Below are 21,214 nucleotides of genomic sequence, written 5' to 3' on the forward strand. Positions count from 1 at the left end.
ATGGGAATGCTTAGGGAGGGTGGGTGAGGGATTTAGCACTCGCCTCAATCCTGGATTGTCAGCCTTAGCATTGACTACATTATTTGGCCTGGGATCTCTCTTCAGTGAGTGGTCTCAGCACTCACTCGGAGATAAAATAAAACATATTGGAATCAGTGACTGCAGTGACAACCCATCAGTCGAACACTCACTTCAAGTTAGTGGGGAGTTCTCACATGTGTCTAACAAGGATCTATCTGAAGGGGTCTATAAGGAAATTGGGCTACACAATCCCAATACCCCCTAAAAACTTTGACTACTTATGGCCCGTTTGATTTGTCAGAAAAGGGTTATAAAGAAATTGTGGCTTTACAATCTCAATACTCCTTAAAAAAACTTTTGCCTTCTTTATAACCAGTTCGATTTATCAGAAAATGTAAAACCATCCCAGTTTCCATAAAGTACAATAACCTTGACAAAGATGAAGTGCTACTAGGGGCTACTGGTGTGCTAAGTCTGCAAGCATTAGGAGACTAGAAGCTAGTTGTTGTTAATCAGTCGTGGGTGCTCCTCCAGATTCAGATCCTTCTGCGCCAGTTGCCTTCTTCGTTCCCGATACAATGTCATCTATGCGCAGCAGGAGCATTGCAGTCTGAAATGACAGATGTCATGTCGTGAGCTGTGTTGTGGCTGACTGGGGCTGTGTTAGAACTGTGTCAGCTGGCCCCAGTCAGCCACAACACACTCTTACACAACCCCAGTCAGCTACAACACACTTCTTACACAGCCCCAGTCAGCTACAACACAGTTCTAACACAGCCCAGGCAGCTACAACACACTTCTTACACAGCCCCAGTCAGCTACAACATAGTTCTAACACAGCCCAGTCAGCTACAACATAGTTCTAACACAGCCCCAGTCAGCTACAACACAGTTCTAACACAGCCCAGTCAGCTACAACACAGTTCTAACACAGCCCAGTCAGCTACAACACACTTCTTACACAGCCCCAGTCAGCTACAACACAGTTCTAACACAGCCCCAGTCAGCTACAACACAGTTCTAACACAGCCCAGTCAGCTACAACACAGTTCTAACACAGCCTCAGTCAGCTACAACACAGTTCTAACACAGCCCCAGTCAGCCACAAGACAGTTCTAACACAGCCCAGTCAGCCACAACACAGTTATAACACAGCCCCAGTCAGCTACAACACAGTTATAACACAGCCCCAGTCAGCTACAACACAGTTCTAACACAGCCCCAGTCAGCCACAACACAGTTCTAACACAGCCTCAGTCAGCTACAACACAGTTCTAACACAGCCCCAGTCAGCCACAACTTGGTTGAATTCATTGCACATTGGAGGAAAAATCATGGGATGAAATCTCGAAAAAATGTCAATAAATTTCACAATAGCTTCCCTAAATCAGCTTTTGAAAATTCTTATTTTGCTATGATGACAAAATGGTGATTGACAGAGCCTCTACTAAGTGTCACATTTAAAAATAAGAACTGTGGTGTGGTTACTACACTATAAAGGATAACAGAAAACACGAGTACGTATTCAACACAATGCTTGTACAAAAACATGTATGGCTGTATAAAACTTATTTTCTAGGGCTGTAGAGCTCAGGATGTAATGGCAATAAAACATTCAAAGTGATAAAGCAATGTCTCAAAATAAGCCAAATACGCGATTTAAGTCTGAAAATGCATATCATATCTGGTCGTTATGTACTGTACACGCTTGGTTTGTGCATTGTGGTGATCACGTGACCATCGAAGTTTGCTGGGCTTCCTAACCCCTAACCAGTCTCTTCTACTAACTACATGTCATGAGTTACCTCCAGTGCGGTCTTGAAGGTTTGTGCCTTGACTGCATAGGTGTCCCACACGCCAAGCTCTTGCATGTCAACAATCTGCCCGCTCTCACCATCAATACCCCAGCTTGTGTTGCCTTCAGCTGCATGCTTTGCCTTCATGGGAAAAGGAGAATAGAGTTAACAAAGGGACAAGAAAAAGATGCCCAAACTTCCTTAAAGCCTGTCGGTCAGACTTGTGTGATGCATGGTTTTGTAGGCTATGATACCCTGTGCACATGAGATGTTAATCTCAGTTAAATTTAATCCCGTTGAATCATAATGAATTTTAATCCGTCCTTTAACTTGAACAGCTCATATTTTGAAAGTATCAAATAATACAAGGAATGTTGTATTTTGAAAAATAATAAGAGTTTTGAATATTCAAATCAGACGTTTAAGTCCATTGACCTGACTAGCGTGCGTTGAAATTCATGCGTGCTTGTGTGTAAGCAAACCAACTACACGCGATCAATTGAACTTTCAACCTTTCCCAGAGAACCTTGGCAAAACAAAACGGCTTTTTCAAGCTAATCCCAAATATGGGTATATTGACCAAATATGGTTTTGTGTTACTATGACAATCTCATTGACCAATCAGCTGCAGAATACAAAATCTGTATTTCTGGAACTGAAAAAAGCTACTCGCCCGCCCAGAGCATCCTTGCTTCGCTCGTCGGGCATTTTGGCTGAGCATCACTTGATGAGAGAAGTCTGGAGGCTCTGGTACCCAGGGTAGATAATGGTTATCATATTGAAATTAAAAACAAAACAGCCGTATCGTGAATACAGTAGTCCTACCAATCCAATTTTGATCCCTTCCCATAGCTTTTTTACATTACCCTTTTGCACGCTCATATTCCACCTACCCGTAGAGCTGTAATAGTTCTGATGGTGTTAGCACCGCAGTTTTGAATCAAGGTCCTTGGGATAACTTCCAGACCTTTAGCAACCGCCTTGTACGGCCACTGCTGCACCCCAGCGACAAGCTTGGCCTTTTCTGTCAAGGCCTAGCGGAGAAGCACACTCTCAGCTGGCATGTCACGCAACATGTGTCACACTGGTCAGCTGACATGTCACACAATCAAGTCACATAACATGTGAGAAACCTGTCAGCTCATAAGGCACTCAACCAGGTCACACAACAGTCTGGTCACACGTCAAAAAAGAACACACCAGTCTAGTCAGATGTTACACAACCAGGTCGAACACAACACAGACAACACACCAGCCAGGTCACACAACACAGATAACACACCAGCCAGGTCACACAACCAGGTCACACATCACAGATAACACACCAGCCAGGTCACACAACCAGGTCACACAACACAGATAACACACCAGCCTGGTCACACAACAAGGTCACACAACACAGATAACACACCAGCCAGGTCACACAACACAGATAACACACCAGCCAGGTCACACAACACAGATAACACACCAGCCAGGTCACACAACAAAGATAACACACCAGCCAGGTCACACAACCAGGTCACACAACCAGGTCACACAACACAGATAACACACCAGCCAGGTCACACAACCAGGTCACACATCACAGATAACACACCAGCCAGGTCACACAACCAGGTCACACATCACAGATAACACACCAGCCAGGTCACACAACCAGGTCACACATCACAGATAACACACCAGCCAGGTCACACAACCAGGTCACACAACACAGATAACACACCAGCCTGGTCACACAACCAGGTCGAACAACACAGATAACACACCAGCCAGGTCACACAACCAGGTCACACAACACAGATAACACACCAGCCAGGTCACACAACCAGGTCGAACAACACAGATAACACACCAGCCAGGTCACACAACACAGATAACACACCAGCCAGGTCACACAACCAGGTCACACAACACAGATAACACACCAGCCAGGTCACACAACACAGATAACACACCAGCCAGGTCACACAACACAGATAACACACCAGCCAGGTCACACAACAAAGATAACACACCAGCCAGGTCACACAACAAAGATAACACACCAGCCAGGTCACACAACAAAGATAACACACCAGCCAGGTCACACAACAAGGTCACACAACAAAGATAACACACCAGCCAGGTCACACAACAAGGTCACACAACACAGATAACACACCAGCCAGGTCACACAACAAGGTCACACAACAAATATAACACACCAGCCAGGTCACACAACAAGGTCACACAACAAAGATAACACACCAGCCAGGTCACACAACAAGGTCACACAACAAAGATAACACACCAGCCAGGTCACACAACAAGGTCACACAACAACATGTGACACACCAGTCTAATTGCATCACACAACAGCACATAAAACATGCCGTGCCAGGTTTCATGACCACTAAAGAGATTAAGGCACAAATACTCACGTGAGCAAGAGCCATCTCACAGGCTCCGCCCCCAGGGACAAGTCGAGGATCAACAATCACATTACGGGCCACATTCATTGCATCTTGTAGATTTCTCTCAACCTTAGGAAGGACATCAAGCACATTATTTTGAGGTTTTGGCCTGGAGAGGACTTATGCTTAGGTGCCATACTTTATAAATTTGTGACTACATCTAGGGATGTACAGTAGTATGGAGTTATCTGTATACCTACATATATAGATGGGTAAATTACTAGGGATGTAGTAGAGAGTAGTCTGTATCTCTACTATCATCTGAAATGCAGGCAAGTATATCCACAGTAGGAGGGATAAACCAGGGATAAAACAGTGCCGACACACTAACACTATCCATGAATACAAACTGTGAAACTGTTGTATCTGTAGTGAAGTCTTTATGTTACATAGAGGTGAAGATATTCACAAGGATACCTGCACTAGTAATACGTGTACAATACATCTACATAGAGTATCTTACTCTACCTCGTTCAAGACATCCTTGCTTGCGCCCCTCAGTAGAATGGTACAGGCCTTTGGATTCTTGCATTCAGTGATAAAAGTGAAGTATCTGTGATAATAAGATGTCCTTGGTATGGCCTCTTTAATAAGTATGAGAAGATTATAGTTGAGCTTGTCCAATTTAATGGTCCTAAACATTAATGGACAACAAATAGCACTTACTCATCGCCAAATTTATTCACTTCAAACAGACCAGCGCCAGTCCCAATGTCCTCTTCCTTTAATTCCTCCGTCCTGTTGACGATGGTCGCCCCACATGCCCGTGCAATGCGGTTATTATCAGTTTTACGTACACGTCGGATAGCGGTTATGTTTGCCTTCATCAGGAAATGCTGAGCAAGATCTGAGGAAAAGAGGTTTAAATAGTTAAATAACTCAACTACTGTATAAGTATAGGAGAATACAGATGCACTAAAGACAATAAAAAACTCTGACTGGGAGCTAGGTGTCTCATGACTGAGGATAATGTCATTCTCACCAGAGATGCCTTTCTCTGTAATCACTAGATCTGGTTTGAGAGCGATGACTTCATCACACATCTTCTTGATGAATTCTTCTTCAAGTTGCAAAACACGGCTGAAAAGAGAAAATAAAGTAGTTAAAAAATTATATGTAAGTCTTTTTTGCTGCAAGGATAAGGTATTGTTGGTGTGACACAGCAGGGAAATCAAAGGCTGATCAGGCTTTCCCATGCCCATAGACAAAAGACTTCAACTCGAATGTAAATATTTAAGGGGACCCTGGGTGGCGCGGTTGGCAGAGCGTCTCTCTGTGGTGCACATGCCCACTAGGCCCCAGGTTAGATTCATAGTTCGTAAGTCAGTTACTCTCCCTCTACAAAAATCCACAATAATTTTAAGTTGTGTTCTGTGGTAAGACATAAGTTCTATGACTGATGTCTAAGGCTGCCAAAAGGGTAATAATCAACCCAATTTTATTCAATTTTTGTTGTAGCAAAAGACAGTGAGGCCAGTTGTAAAAGAAGAAGCAGACAATGCGGAATTCGTGGTCTTAGTAAATGAAATCTGGCATGATCTAGCCTTTTGTTTCCAACAGCACTCAGGTTTTTCCCTTGAACCCACCTGAAGTCTGTGTCACTTGATAATTCTAAACTTGTCTGCAGAAGTACAAAAGAGAATCAAATTAAAATTACGTTAAAGCACTTTGCCTGTAACTGACAATCTTTCACAGAGAAAACCTAGAAAAAATATTACCTGACTCACAGAGAAAACCTAAAAAACATATTACCTGACTCACAGAGAAAACCTAGAAAACATATTACCTGACTCACAGAGAAAACCTAGAAAACATATTACCTGACTCACAGAGAAAACCTAGAAAACATATTACCTGACTCACAGAGAAAACCTAGAAAACATATTACCTGACTCACAGAGAAAACCTAGAAAACATATTACCTGACTCTCTCCTTTCTTGTACTCAAGGTTGCAGTCCAGTAACATGATTCTTGGGTTCTCAATACGTCTGAATAAACAGAAAGCAATCTCAATCCATATAAAAAACAACAACAAATGATTAAGGAATTCACAATATTGAAAAGGGACAGACTAAATACCTTTTCATGCGGCCATGGGTGACATCTTTGTTAATCATGACACCTGTCAGCACTTTAGAATCCTCAATCTCCCCACCAGGAACCTGCGTACAACACAGACTATCGTCATGACAGACTACACAGACTATTGTCATGACTACACAGACTATTGTCTTGACAACACAGACTATTGTCGTGACAACACAGACTATTGTCTTGACTACACAGACTGTTGTCGTGACTACACAGACTATTGTCGTGACAAAACAGACTGTTGTCGTGACTACACAGACTATTGTCGTGACTACACAGACTATTGTCGTGACAACACAGACTGTTGTCGTGACAACACAGACTATTGTCGTGACTACACAGACTATTGTCGTGACAACACAGACTGTTGTCGTGACAACACAGACTATTGTCGTGACTACACAGACTATTGTCGTGACAACACAGACTGTTGTCGTGACAACACTGACTATTGTCGTGACTACACAGACTATTGTCATGACTACACAGACTATTGTCGTGACTACACAGACTATTGTCGTGACTACACAGACTATTGTCATGACTACACAGACTATTGTTGTGACAACACAGACTATTGTCATGACTACACAGACTATTGCCATGACTACACAGACTATTGCCGTGACTACACAGACTATTGTCATGACTACACTGACTATTGTCATGACTACACAGACTATTGTCATGACTACACAGACTATTGTCGTGACTACACAGACTATTGTCGTGACTACACTGACTATTGTCATGACAACACTGACTATTGTCGTGACTACACAGACTATTGTCATGACTACACAGACTATTGTCGTGATCACACAGACTATTGTCGTGATCACACAGACTATTGTCATGACAACACAGACTGTTGTCGTGACTACACAGACTGTTGTCGTGACAACACAGACTATTGTCGTGACTACACTGACTATTGTCGTGACTACACTGACTATTGTCGTGACTACACTGACTATTGTCGTGATCACACAGACTATTGTCATGACAACACTGACTATTGTCATGACAACACAGACTATTGTCGTGACAACAGACTATTGTAGTGGCTACACAGACTATTGTCATGACTACACAGACTATTGTCATAACTACACAGACTATTGTTGTGACAACACTGGCTATTGTCGTGACAACACTGGCTATTGTTGTGACTACACAGACCATTGTCATGACTACACAGACTATTGTCGTGACTACACAGACTATTGTCGCGATCACACAGACTATTGTCATGACAACACTGACTATTGTCGTGGCTACACAGACCATTGTCATGACTACACAGACTATTGTCGTGACAACACTGACTATTGTCGTGATCACAGACTATTGTCATGACTACACAGACTATTGTCGTGACAACACTGGCTATTGTCGTGACTACACAGACTATTGTCGTGACAACACAGACTATTGTCATGACTACACAGACTATTGTAGTGACAACACAGACTATTGTTGTGACTACAGACTATTGTTGTGACTACACAGACTATTGTCATGACAACACTGACTATTGTCGTGGCTACACAGATTATTGTCGTGACAACACAGACTATTGTCATGACAACACTGACTATTGTCGTGGCTACACAGACTATTGTCGTGACAACACTGACTATTGTCGTGATCACACAGACTATTGTCGTGACTACACAGACTATTGTCGTGACTACACAGACTGTTGTCGTGACAACACTGGCTATTGTCATGACTACACAGACTATTGTCGTGACAACACTGGCTATTGTCGTGACTACACAGACTATTGTCGTGACAACACAGACTATTGTCATGACTACACAGACTATTGTCGTGATCACACAGACTATTGTCGTGACAACACTGGCTATTGTCGTGACTACACAGACTATCGTCATGACTACACAGACTATCGTCATGACTACACAGACTATCGTCATGACTACACAGACTATCGTCATGACTACACAGACTATTGTCGTGGCTACACAGACCATTGTTGTGGCTACACAGACTATTGTCGTGACTACACAGACTATTGTCGTGACAACACAGACTATTGTCGTGACTACACAGACTATTGTCGTGGCTACACAGACTATTGTCGTGACAACACAGACTATTGTCGTGACGACACAGACTATTGTCGTGACAATAAGTCATCAAGGGAACTCAGGCTCTTGATATTACGATAAAGTGGATCCAATACCCTTAATAAATAGATGTTATGTTTTTTACAAGCTGGATGACAGCTCTCTGGCGGCCCAAGTCAGCATTTTTTTAGGTCACACTTTTTTTCCAATACAGCCTAATCTCACAGCCTGACTCTTAAAATTTAAATTTTTGTCTTTTTGTTTGACTAGTGAGCACAAATAGAGATAAGAAACTTAACATTCAGAATGCAGAATTTGTTACATGCTTTCTTTTTCCGTGTATAAAATGTGACCTCCATTTCGCCACTTCTGATTATATATAGCTACAATAACTAGGTTTCACAATGACAGCACTTAGCCATCAAAACTGACATAAGGCTACTTGTATCAAATGAGTAAATAAACACAGTGTCTGGTCCCCTTCCACACCAAAGCCAATAAAATCAAAAAAGTAAACAAATTAAAATACCTACAAGTGGCAGCAACATCTGGCCGACAAAGTACCCACCTTCTCGACTTTAGCATAATTCTTGATGTCGATCTCTTTCCTATCTCCCCTGTCCAGGGCAACCGTCTTCACAGCATCAAGAGCAATGTTGCATGCGAGATCTCCCCTGGGGAATGCAAACAAAGTGTGTTGAATAAATGATGTCAATGATGAAATGCATACCACTGGTGTAATAAAATAAGCTGGTCATGGTGGTGTTTATGATGTTGTCGATAATCAGGATGATGGTGATGATGATGATGACAATGATGATGACGACTATTATGATGATGCTGGTGATGGTGATGTTTATAATTGATGCTCGTGGTAATAACTATGATTATATTGATGATGATGGTGATGATAATGATGATGGATGATGAAAATGATGATGACAATGATTTTGTTGGTATTGGTGATGTTTATAATAATGTTGATGATAATAACTATAATGATGACGATGAAATTGATGACAATGATGATGACAATGATGACGAGGTCAAGGTAACAAGCTTACCACTTGTTGATAAACTTGGTGCCTACTGAGCTCCTAATGATCTTCAGCATTTCTTCTCTGTTGTCAATATCAACAGGAACACTGCAGGGAGAGAACAACAGGGCTAAACAATGCCTTCACTCCCTCCCAGAAATACAGTTAGTTGTTACGAGGTTTTTGTGTGGTTCTTTTATGGTATTGGGGGTAGCCAGGGATCGTACACACTGAGTAAGGGTTGGCCGTCTTCTTTTTTTTTTTTTGCACTGCTTGAGTGTTTACAAATGGTAAAGCTACCACTGGCTAGCGGGAGGTTGGCTGTAAGAAGGCAAGTACTTTTGGAAGGTAATGAAGGAACATCTCTTTCCTGGAAAGTTGACAAAGCCAACTTTAGAGAGTCCTGACTAAACCAACCTAGAGCACTGCCGTTAGTGTCCTCGCAACAGTTACAGTACAATCCTAAAGCTAGTTACTATGCCGCTCAATTTATACTAATTCCTTCGATAGAAATAGTAAGAGCTAAACCTCAGCTCAAAGCTATGGTTATCTTTAAAATCAGAAACAACAAATTCAGTTAGTCTGATATGCCTTGAGTTCAATAAATTGTAGACAATAAAGACGATAAATATGGCAGAGGAAAGCCAAAGCATGCGAAATATTCGATCGTGGATTTACGAGGGCAGACACAGGCTTGCTTGATATTCTTCTAAGACTGCACGACAATTGCTAGCGAAGACTTTTGAACAGTCTTTGTCAAAAAATGGCTTCCCAGTGTTCAAAAGTATTATTCAAAAGCAGTTTCACACAATTCGAAAATCTTCGAAAAATATCAAGTGATCGGCATTCCCTCCTCAAACTAATTGTCCCGTGCTAAGTACCAGTCTTTGCTTTGTCAAATAAATGACTTCCCACTGTTTAAAAGTATTCGCTAGCAGTTAAAACACATTCAAAAATCTTCAAGGAATATCAAGCGATCGGCATTCCTTCCCGAAACTAATTCTCCCGTGCTTAGTACCAGTATTTGCTTTGTCAAATAAATGACTTCCCACTGTTTGAAAGTATTTGCTAGCAGTTAAAACACATTCGAAAATCTTCAAGGAATATCAAGCGATCGGCATTCCTTTCCCAAACTAATTCTCCCGTGCTTAGTACCAGTCTTTGCTTTGTCAAATAAATGACTTCCCACTGTTTGAAAGTATTCGCTAGCAGTTAAAACACATTCGAAAATCTTCAAGGAATATTAAGCAATCGGCATTCCTTTCCCAAACTAATTCTCCCGTGCTTAGTACCAGTCTTTGCTTTGTCAAATAAATGACTTCCCACTGTTTAAAAGTATTCGCTAGCAGTTAAAACACATTAAAAAATCTTCAAGAAATATCAAGCGATCGGCATTCCTTACCCAAACTAATTCTCTGTCTAATACTGTTACTGTTCAAAAAAACCGTTCATTTTGCATCTGTTCGCGAACAGCGTGTTCCCGAACAGTCTATATGTTCGCGAAAGTTTTGCAAACAGTGTCCATATGTTCGTGAGCAATACTGTAGCTCTTCCCTTAAAATAAAAACTGCTGCTTAATCAGGGTAGCACTGTAGTTCAAACCTCCCTTCTTTTCACCCTTCTTATCACAAAGGGTGGTTGCTTAATAGAGATGCCTCTCACCTTATCTGCTGCTTGAGTATATCGATCATGTCGTCCATCGCCAAGCGGTAGGCAGCGATGATCTGTGTGGGGTGCATCTGCTGCTCAAGAAAGGGTTCCGCCACGGACATGAATTCCCCAGCTGAAAACAAACAAATCCTTAATATAACTAAATATTACAGCGTACTTGTGAGTCTATCTGTAATTGATTGAGTTAGCAAGGCTCAAATACAAACTCTGAATTTACACCCAGGAAAATAGAATTTACTTCAAGTAAAAGTAGAATTCATCCCCTGTAAAATTTAGCCATGTATATGTAAAATGCATTTTTCTAAATTGAACCATCACATGACTTGCTGAAAGTTATCTTCATTACCTAGAATGATAACAGAGGTTGTTCCATCTCCCACTTCCTCGTCCTGCGTGCGGCTTATCTCAATCATAGACTTGGCAGCAGGATGCTTCACTTGAATCTACAAAAAGTTTAGACCAAAACCATGTAAAACTTGAATCTAAAAAATGGTATGGCAAAAAAAAATTACAGACAAGCTTTAAAATAACAAGATGGTCTGCGTAGGCATGGTAGAATCAGGGGGACAAATCAACACAAGGTTGAAAATGGTATGTTTTATGCCTCTGTAAAAAAGAGTAGTTTTACTGTTGTTCCTAGCATTAGCCCTTCTGCGGTAAGCCAGATACACGCCAGGCAACAAAGAATCAAAAAGGGACAATAGGCATGTAGAGCAGGGAATGCTGAGGCGATCATTAAAATCTATGCAATGGACACTATAAATCAGTGGGGTGCAGTCGTTGTGCGTGTATCAACCAGGGAGAATGGTGAGCTGAGTGAAAGAAGAGTAGATGAAAATGGCCAGTGAGTGCAAAGGGAGGCTACAGTACGTAACAGTTGTGGTGTGATCTAGACGTGATTAAGAAAAAATACCTCACGTAGAATAGCATTTCCATCGTTGGTCATGACTATACCTCCCATGGGGTCCATCAACATCTGAATGTCAAATATCACCATATAAACACAATTATACACGAGGTCCATAAACAATAATCACCACATAAACACAATTATACACGCAGTCCATAAACAATAACCATCATTTAAACACAATTATACACGAGGTCCATGAACAATAATAACCATATATACATCAATTATACATGATTTTCATAAAAATAACCATCATTTAAACACAATTATACATGAGGTCCATAAACAATAACCATCATTTAAACACAATTATACACAAGGACCATAAACAATAATAACCATATAAACTTAATTATACATGATTTCCATAAAAATAACAATAATTTAAACACAATTATACACGAGGTCCATAAACAATAATAACCATATAAACACAATTATACATGATTTCCATAAAAAATAACGATAATTTAAACACAATTATACATGCTGTCCATAAAAATAATAACCCATATAAACACAATTACAAACGATTTCCATAAACAATAACCATCATTTAAACACAATTATACAACAGGTCCATAAACAATAATAACCATATGAACACAATTATACCTGATTTCCATAAAAAATAATCAACATATAAACACAATTATACATGAGGTCTATAAACAATAATCACCATATAAACACAATTATACGGGAGGTCCAAAAACAATAATAACCATATAAACACAACTATACATGAGGTCCATAAGCAATAATCACCACATAAACACAATTACACACAAGTTCCATAAACAAGAAGCAGAAAATCGACAGCTGCATGATTCAACTTGCACAGGCTTCTGGCGAAATTATGAATTTATGAAAACTTTTTACTTGCTAAATTTCCTGGCCGACCATTTGATGAATTCCTAACAGATAGCCTGCGGAGGATCACTCCTTTGCGTCGCATCAACTACTTACTCTAAGTTCAAATTGAAAGACTGTGCTACTCGTGATGAGAATCTACAAATGCCACCGTGCCAAACCCACCTTTAACATTGCCCTTGGGCCCAGGCATGTTCTAATGATATCTGCAATGGTCTGAAATGGAATATATGGTTACTATATATGCTGGAATAATAGGTGAGGCACTTGTTTGGGGGAGGCACTTATTTCAAAATTTGTTTTATTAGATTTCACATATTTGAGTCATTATTCTAAAACATAGACATTGCTAAATGTGTCAGCGGTACGACTTCTGCGAGTGAGAGTGGCTTGGTTCTCAATTGCCTCATTTCAAGAGCAAGTCTCGATTACTGTGTGTCGAGTATTTAATTAGGGCATAACATACATATTAAATATGTATAACGTATTTATAGATAGAAAAGTAAGGACTTGTAAGGACCAAAAATCCTCCCAGTACCAAAAATAAAACATGATAATGATAAATAATGTGGCAGTAAGTACTTGACCTCAATGTCACAGTCCCCTCTTCACTGAAGTCTATGAAGTGCAAAATGTTTATTCGGAGGAGGTGCTTATTCATAATTTTCATCTTAGGAAGGCTCTTTTGGGGAGGAACTTTTTCAAGCAATCACAGTATGACAAAGGCATAGAACAAACAGAAAATAGAGCAAAGGGTATCACAAGGATACAGTAGAAGTAACAGTAAACAGAGCTTAGATATAAAACAGAGATAGAATAAATAGAAAATATAACACTACAGTTATGACATGGGGATAGAAAGTGAAATAAGTAAATAGATTCAATAGATTCTTAATCTCCGCTGATATAAAAAATACCATTCATAAAAGACACAAATCTATGAGCTTTCTACATAACAGTATTGCTGTTAGAGTAAATTTCCCATCGTTAAGAGATGGAAATTTCACTCTGAGTGAGAGCAATCTAATTGTATGGTATTTTTGACTGCAGGTGTGTAAATTTGACAGATAAGAATAGGTTGATCTAGTAAAAGAATTGTGATGTAATGTAAAGCATTCTAGTAAAACGCCATTTATAAATGATCTATCTTTTTCTAGCAATAGATCACATTCAAGCCCAGTAGCTATAGTCAAGTATGACAAACTTGTACGAGGTACAGCCATTGCATAGTAACGTAATGTACGAACCTACAACAAAACACCGGTGACATTTTGGCTTTTTGTCCTTCGGGCTTATCTACGTGAATAAACGTCAATTCAAGCTAGTAGGAGATAACCAAATGAATTAGAGACCTACATATGTCAATGTAGTTGCATATCGAGTATTTTTCACTATTACCTTAGCGGCTTGCACATTCCCAAGCTGAACTTTGCGACCGGACTCGCGTTTTGTGTTCTGATCTGTGCGCGAATACAACAGATAAGACCACAAATAAAACATTATATAGAAGAAAATCACTTGGCTAATTTGAATTCTTTCTTACTTAGTACAATGACGGACATGCTGGTAGTTTTGGGGGTAGTTTTCTCCTACTTTTTTCCACACCTTCGTCTCACGGATTCAAGATGGCGGTCGCACGTGCTGATGACAGGATAGGGGGACTTGGGCCTAGTCTCCCATCACGCCTTGCGCGACCTTGCGGCCCAAAAATAGTAGGGCAAAAATAGTATAGACACATAATGCGTTTCAAACAGTCTTATATTTCGTGAGCAAGAGCATTTCATTTCCGTCGTCTGCAAACGGCAAGCACTTAAGCATCACTCTTAGATTCGGCCTTCTAAGGGGTGTTCAATTTATCAGGGTTATGAAAAAAATGTAGTAAAATGCACAAATTGTAAGAAAATTTCATTAGAATCTTGTTTATTAAAATTTTTAATCTTAGTTGGTAACTGCCCAAGGAAAAGCCTAATATCAGCTCAGCAGACACCGTTGCTTCTTTATAATAAAAGAGTGAACTTTACACGGCCAAACAAGAGAGAATACTACCAGTGGTGTTCAAGTTGGCGAAATGTTCTTTTGAAATTAGAAACTTCCCATGCATTTTTTATGTGTTCTGTCCATCTCAATATTTAATCAAAAAGACGGGAGGAGAGTATCTACATTTTACTCTAAGAACCCAAACTCATCTTCTTCTATACGAAACTCACTTTGACCATGAAAAAAAAGCGCATTGACCATATAGACAATGAATTTTGCGCTATATTAATAATAAATTGTTATCATTATTATCATTATGGTCAATGGACAATATTCGCTTTGACTGGATCTTTATTAATATTTGTTTACATTAAATGACAACATAACCGGCTATTTATTAATATTTGTTTACATTAAATCAATTGACAACATAACCCGGCTATTTATTAATATTTGTTTACATTAAATCAATTGACAACATAACCCGGCTATTTATTAATATTTGTTTACATTAAATGGGAACATAACCCGGCTATTTATTAATATTTGTTTACATTAAATGACAACATAACCCGGCTATTTATTCCAGTCAACGCTCTCCTTAGCAACCACACAGCAAGCACGTTCGATATTTTTACGTTGGTTATATTCTAAGGGGTTGTCACATTAGACAAGGGCTAAATTACAGATAATGAAATATGGGAGATAATTGTTAACAGTAATGGTCGCCTTAGAAAGGTGCATTTGTGAGTACTGCTCAGCTTCATCGACGGTGTATCTTGCAGTAAACGAACCTCCACATGCGGTCCCTGAAATAAGAAAACATCAAATGGGTTAGACTGTAATTCATAATTGAAAAAGATTAACGTCTGTTGCCAGTCTTATTCAACATATATATATATGTTGAATAATAATCCCCTGATGAGTGGGCAACCACGAAACAGGCCTGTAGGGAAACCTATGTAGTTTGTATTTTTCTCAAACCAACACTATACACCGCTCTACTTTCGAGTATTGAGCACTTTCTATGAAAGCCTTCAACCATCATTTTATGTTGAATAATATATATGTTGAATATACCTATATATACCTATATATATACTCAAGTATATTAAGGCCTGGGTAGATTGCTTTTAGCATCGAATATAACTTTGTTAACATCGCCTTTAATTCGTTCTTTTTGGCAAGATGATTAAAGTCGACGGCCTTAACATTTTCGTAATGTTTTCTTGCTGGTGATGACGTCACACAATAGATCACGTGACAAAAAAGTTTTTTGCCTTTCCGCCGGTGGAGAAAACAGCTTGGACAAAGATGTTTACTAAATAAGTGTTGACTTTATGAGTGTCATATGATAGCGTTTTAGCATCCAAAATTTTCTCTGCCGTTAACAAGATATTAATTATTTTGTTAAGTCACGTGACCTGCTGCGAATTAAAATGTTGATTTGTGACCGAAAGGTTAAACTTTTCTTGCCGGTTAAGACATCAGTGTGCAGATGTGTTTCAAAGAAACATAAAAACATGCGATGTTTTCTTTTTCATAGCGTATCCACCAGCGGAGAATTTTTTGAAATATTGATTTGCAAAAGTCACGTGATCGGCTGGATGACGTCATCACTCAAAATGAAATATTACCAATCAGCTAACATTCCGAGTTTGATGTTTTGGCCAAAACTGGTGCATTTAAGGCAATGTTAACTCACTTTAAGGCAACTTTCCAAATTTCAACTGTTTTAGATTAAGATCCAAGCCTTAATACACTTGAGTATATATAGGGGTGGTTATATCTATATATAGGGGTGGGATATATATACTTACTCTTGGGCATTGCTGTGATGGCTGATGGCCCCCCGTAAATAGTACCCATTCGGCACTTTGAAGTTCATGAAGCTGCGGTGGTTATTGACATAGGCCGAGGTATGGCAGATGTACACACGGTGTCGGCGGCCGAGGCAGCATTTGAACTTGAAGAGCCTGGAAAGAAATATGCAAGAGAGCATTTTGGATAATTAACCAGCTGAAGTATTACCGTAAATTATCTAATAAACGCCGCCTATCTAAAGAACGCCTCTTATCTAATTAACACCCCCCCCCCCCCCCCCCCCCCCCAGGCTTACAAGTTTGTATTGAACGACTGGCTGACTGAATTAAGAACCCCACTGCACTTGGGTTCGTTATATTGTGATAGCTTATAATGAACGGCCCTCTCTAATAAACGCCTCCTATCTATCGAAGCCCCCCCCCTCCCTCGGGCCATCTAAATATAATAAACGCCCCGGCGTTTATTAGATAATTTACGGTATTTCATTTTACTCTACCTGTCCTCGGCGCGGTTGCTATGGCGACTATATACCCCAGCAATAAAACCGTTATAAGGACACTGGAAGCTCATGGCGCCGTCCCATTCATTGGCCGAGAACCAATCACAATGCATTTTCAATGCGGGGTTGCGCTTACACTTGTACGTCCAAGCTCGGTCCTTGTGGGGACAACTGTACACGGATTGTATCTTGCTGATAGATTTACCTAAACGGGGAACAACAGAAGTATGGTGTTAAATAGATAAGATGTAGATGTAGATGTAGATGTAGATCTAGCTTTTCTATTCCTTTGAATCCCATTTTCAAGTGACAATGTAGTAGGCAGCCTGCACTGTTTAGATCCATTTTTAAAAATCTTTTTGTTTTCTCTCACCTCTCGGGCATTCAAAATTCACAACTCCGTCGAAGTAGTTGGCCCAGCCCGCCCCGGCCAGACGAGGCACAGGGGGACAGTGACGACGACGACGACGTCGCCAGGACCACCCAGGTTTGACGAAGTTCACGTGATCCAAAATAATCATGGTGATCAGAAGAAACGCCAGAAGTGACTTCGAATGCATTTGAACTTATGCCTGTTGAAAAAGCTTTTTGAAGACGTTCGTGACTATGATCTGTAGTCTTTCTAGTTATTGGAGCATTTTAGGGCTGAAAATTTTCTTAAATTTCATTTTATACAAAATATAATACCCAATGAATTTGATTCTGCATTTTAGAACGCATTACACTAATAAAACAATTTTCTGCTATCTGATCCTCGGTTCTTAGGCAGGACATTTCTTATAAAAAGGTTTTAATGAAAAACGAGTGTACCCTTATTCACCTGTTGATCTGTTGATTCCGCGTTAACAGCAGCAGCACTTTTAAAAGGCGAATTCTTAGACAAGTCGCTCGTATTTACGTGGTCGGAGCCACACATTTTGTTTATTCATAATTTGTTTTCCAATGTTAATGGTTCACAAGAAAATTCTTGCCTAAGATTGTTTACGAACAAAAATTTAGAAAATTCATGCTTTGGTCGCCCACAGTCTTTTGTTTTGGTTTTAACAATTCTTCACGATTTGTTTTTGTTCTCCGAACTTGACTACTAAAAAAATTAATAATAAAATGAAATAAGGCACTTTACTGTAAGGTGTGTGTGCTTACGAAGCTCTTTCGCACCGATTTATGCTACCTGGCTGTAGCCAGAATAATCAGGCGATTCTATTTTTCTGGAGGGAAAAAGTTCGGATTAAAGACAGGCAAAAACTTGGCGGTATTTCGACGACGTAGGTGTGCCTCAGTGCGATCAACCTTATAGGTACAGACAATAAAGAGGTGCAGACAATAAAGAGGTGCAGACAAAAAGAGGTACAGACAATAAAGAGGTGCAGACAAAAAGAGGTGCAGACAAAAAGAGATGTAGACAAAAAGAGGTGCAGACAAAAAGAGATGCAGACAAAAAGAGGTGCAGACAAAAAGAGGTGCACTAGTAGTGGTGTGCGGGTTGTTCCGTCATAGATATCTCAACGTTAGAAAGGCCTTCGATAGTTCGATGCTCGCTCCCCGGTGTTGTGCTCTGTGTTATAATGTGGTATTAATAATAATGACAAAAGCAACATCCAAATTGTAATTACTTGTGAATCAGTGTACCAAGAGGGGCTTATCTAGGTACTAGAGGAACAAAAATAACCTCTCCCTCTTACCATTCAAATAGCCTTTTGGAATTTCAAGTTTAAAAAAGTTTCAGCTCTATTTTGCTGTAGGATAATAGGGAAGTTGTTAGTATTTCTATCCCGCTGGTTTTTAACCTAACGTGAAATTAACACCAATTATTCATGCCTTGTTTATCAAATTTGACTCACGTGAAGCGACAAAACAAGGGTTCATTTGATTTTTAAGACAATCTTTAATGCTAACCCTAACCACAATTTCGCCCCCCAAGTACAACTGACAGTTATATTATAAAAATGGAAGCCTTTTGACTATTTTGAGCATCTATGGTTTTCTAAGATGGTTTCCCAGGCTACCTTGTTCTATCGATGGCTCGAATTTCCGTATTTTGTTTATTGATCCCCTGCGGGTTTTCGGTCTAACGTGAGAGTTTTTATTCAGACCTTGTTCATCAAATATAATTTTCGAACAAAGTAGAGCAAATCCAAAACTTGAACAAACCTCGAAATAGCGTCATTTTCCTTATAATTCATTGGGTGTTATTTATTAGCCTCGTCCCCAGGCCCCTAGTGACAGCCCTCTGTTGTCAAGTATTCTGTGCGATAAGCTGTCCCCAGGGCTAGCGGCATATCCAAAGTGACGTCATTAACCGACAAGCCGTTCAGCCAATAGAAGCCAGGGACGGAGGCTAATTTATTATTTTACACAAGCTTTTGTGCTTCTTGTTTACACTGCAGTTCGAAGAGATATCTCCATAAGAACTCAACAACGAGTTTGTGCTAAGCTAGACAGAAACTTACCTTGGAATGAGTCTGTCCATCCGCTGGGACCTAGTGGAGGAAAGGGATGCGTGCGTATCAAGTATCGGTATATGGGGTGCCCTGGTGTCTAGGGGAGGAAAGAAACGCATTGGTGGCGCATTTCTTGTTACGCTCAGGGTTCCGCTAAACGGGCCGCGTTGACCTAGTGCTGTGTGTCTATTATCCAGGGGGTAGTATAAGGTCATAGCGGCATCGTTGTATGATGTGTTCACAGGAATAAAAAGGTGTTTTTTCACTGGTTAACGGTGCTGTCATATATCTGTGATACGGTTGGATGGTTCATATGTTATAACCTTTTATTTCCGTTTTGAAAAAAACAGGGGGGGGGGGTGTTTTAGGTTTTATTTCCTGTTCTTTTAAGGGTTATCTCCAGGCAACGTTTATGCTTAGCGGGACCTCTTGCCTTCATGCTTTTTAGCGAGGTGGAGGGCTCTACTTATGTTTATGTATCCTCACCACTTTCTCCCTACGATGATAGCACGCCGCAATATCAGATCAGCCAGGTCTTCTAAAATGGTTCACGGGATCGGCGCAAGGCTTGTTCACTGGTAGAGAGGAGTGCTCTGCTAGCTTCCCTCCCAGTGTTTATAGAGGCCTATCACGCTCTCGACGGGGTACATGCCAAACTAGCCAGTTGTTTATATGTGTTTGGAGCGAGTATATGCGTCCCGGTAGGCTTGAAAACGTGGTTGTGGTATTTTTCCTTCAGCGTAGGTCCATTTCTCGTGGTTGTACTTTTTTGTTCCTTGTCGTAGAGGGCTGCCTAGAAGTGTGAACATTGTTTCCTTGTGATGGCAAAAGCAATGGTGGCTTGTGTTAGAGTAGGAATCGAAGTCATTTTTAGTGTGTTTTGGGGATTATGCGTTATGTTAGAATGGAAATCGGTTTCATGATTTGATATTCATGGTAAATATTTGGTTTAGCGCCTTACTGCGCTGTTTTTGTTTATAGACAAGGTCACGCAAGAAACGGTCACCGTGTTTGATCGATATGCGAAGGGTCTGGGATATAGGGGCTGGTTGATATGTAAGAAATGCTAGGTATGTGGGTCTGGGTTCAAGGGGATGGGAGTTATGTGTGGGACACACTCAAAAGTCTATAAGAATGCAGGATTATTTTTAGCCCGAAGGTATAGCCTGTGCAGCTAGACTAGTCATTATGGCTTCTTCTATGCAATGTTTCTGCGAAGTTGGGTTTAAAGAGGTCGGTCGAGGCGTTTTTAAGTGCGGTACAGTGCCTAATTATGAAGCTGACCCACAGGTCATTAGGTGCGGGCTGTAATGCTCAAATACTCAATCCCAGAAGCTTAGCGAGGCCATTCCGCTAGAGACGACGATCGAGCGACTACCAAGGTACGAGCATAACCTGATTTGCCGCATAGGGTTCTCTAAGGATCGCATGTATTTCACATACCCACTTACACCGCCGAACCAGAAATGTCAGTCTATGATGTGGGTGTCGACGGAGGAAGACAAGCAGAAAAAC

At 40.4% G+C, this 21,214-nt stretch overlaps 2 protein-coding genes across 3 annotated transcripts; both read right to left on the minus strand.

The window, feature by feature from the left end:
* Positions 1-497: 497 nt before the first annotated feature.
* On the minus strand, positions 498-14,620 carry LOC5502617 (T-complex protein 1 subunit gamma). The gene is made up of 18 exons (XM_048728139.1): positions 14,502-14,620; positions 14,357-14,418; positions 13,124-13,174; positions 12,086-12,148; positions 11,519-11,615; positions 11,164-11,284; positions 9,529-9,609; positions 9,033-9,138; positions 6,357-6,439; positions 6,199-6,265; positions 5,863-5,897; positions 5,259-5,356; positions 4,943-5,123; positions 4,745-4,829; positions 4,244-4,345; positions 2,711-2,851; positions 1,827-1,958; positions 498-631 (listed from the first exon to the last, which is right to left on the minus strand). The coding sequence occupies exons 1-18, from the start codon at positions 14,518-14,520 to the stop codon at positions 530-532; spliced, it is 1,626 nt and encodes a 541-aa protein (XP_048584096.1). The 5' UTR covers positions 14,521-14,620; the 3' UTR covers positions 498-529.
* A 648-nt stretch (positions 14,621-15,268) lies between these two features.
* LOC125556781 (dermatopontin-like) lies at positions 15,269-18,163 on the minus strand. Of its 2 annotated transcripts, none has more exons than XM_048728196.1 (5): positions 18,079-18,163; positions 17,632-17,830; positions 17,256-17,463; positions 16,756-16,911; positions 15,269-15,744 (listed from the first exon to the last, which is right to left on the minus strand). In XM_048728196.1, exons 2-5 carry the CDS (start codon positions 17,816-17,818, stop codon positions 15,699-15,701), a joined length of 597 nt encoding a protein of 198 aa, XP_048584153.1. In that variant the 5' UTR covers positions 17,819-17,830; positions 18,079-18,163; the 3' UTR covers positions 15,269-15,698. The 2 variants fall into 2 exon arrangements, with proteins under 2 accessions (XP_048584153.1, XP_048584155.1); XM_048728198.1 differs by having other exon boundaries at positions 17,632-17,842; positions 18,079-18,140.
* Positions 18,164-21,214: the final 3,051 nt, after the last annotated feature.

The sequence above is a fragment of the Nematostella vectensis genome, chromosome 5, assembly GCF_932526225.1.
Source record: "Nematostella vectensis chromosome 5, jaNemVect1.1, whole genome shotgun sequence".
NCBI lineage: Eukaryota > Metazoa > Cnidaria > Anthozoa > Actiniaria > Edwardsiidae > Nematostella > Nematostella vectensis.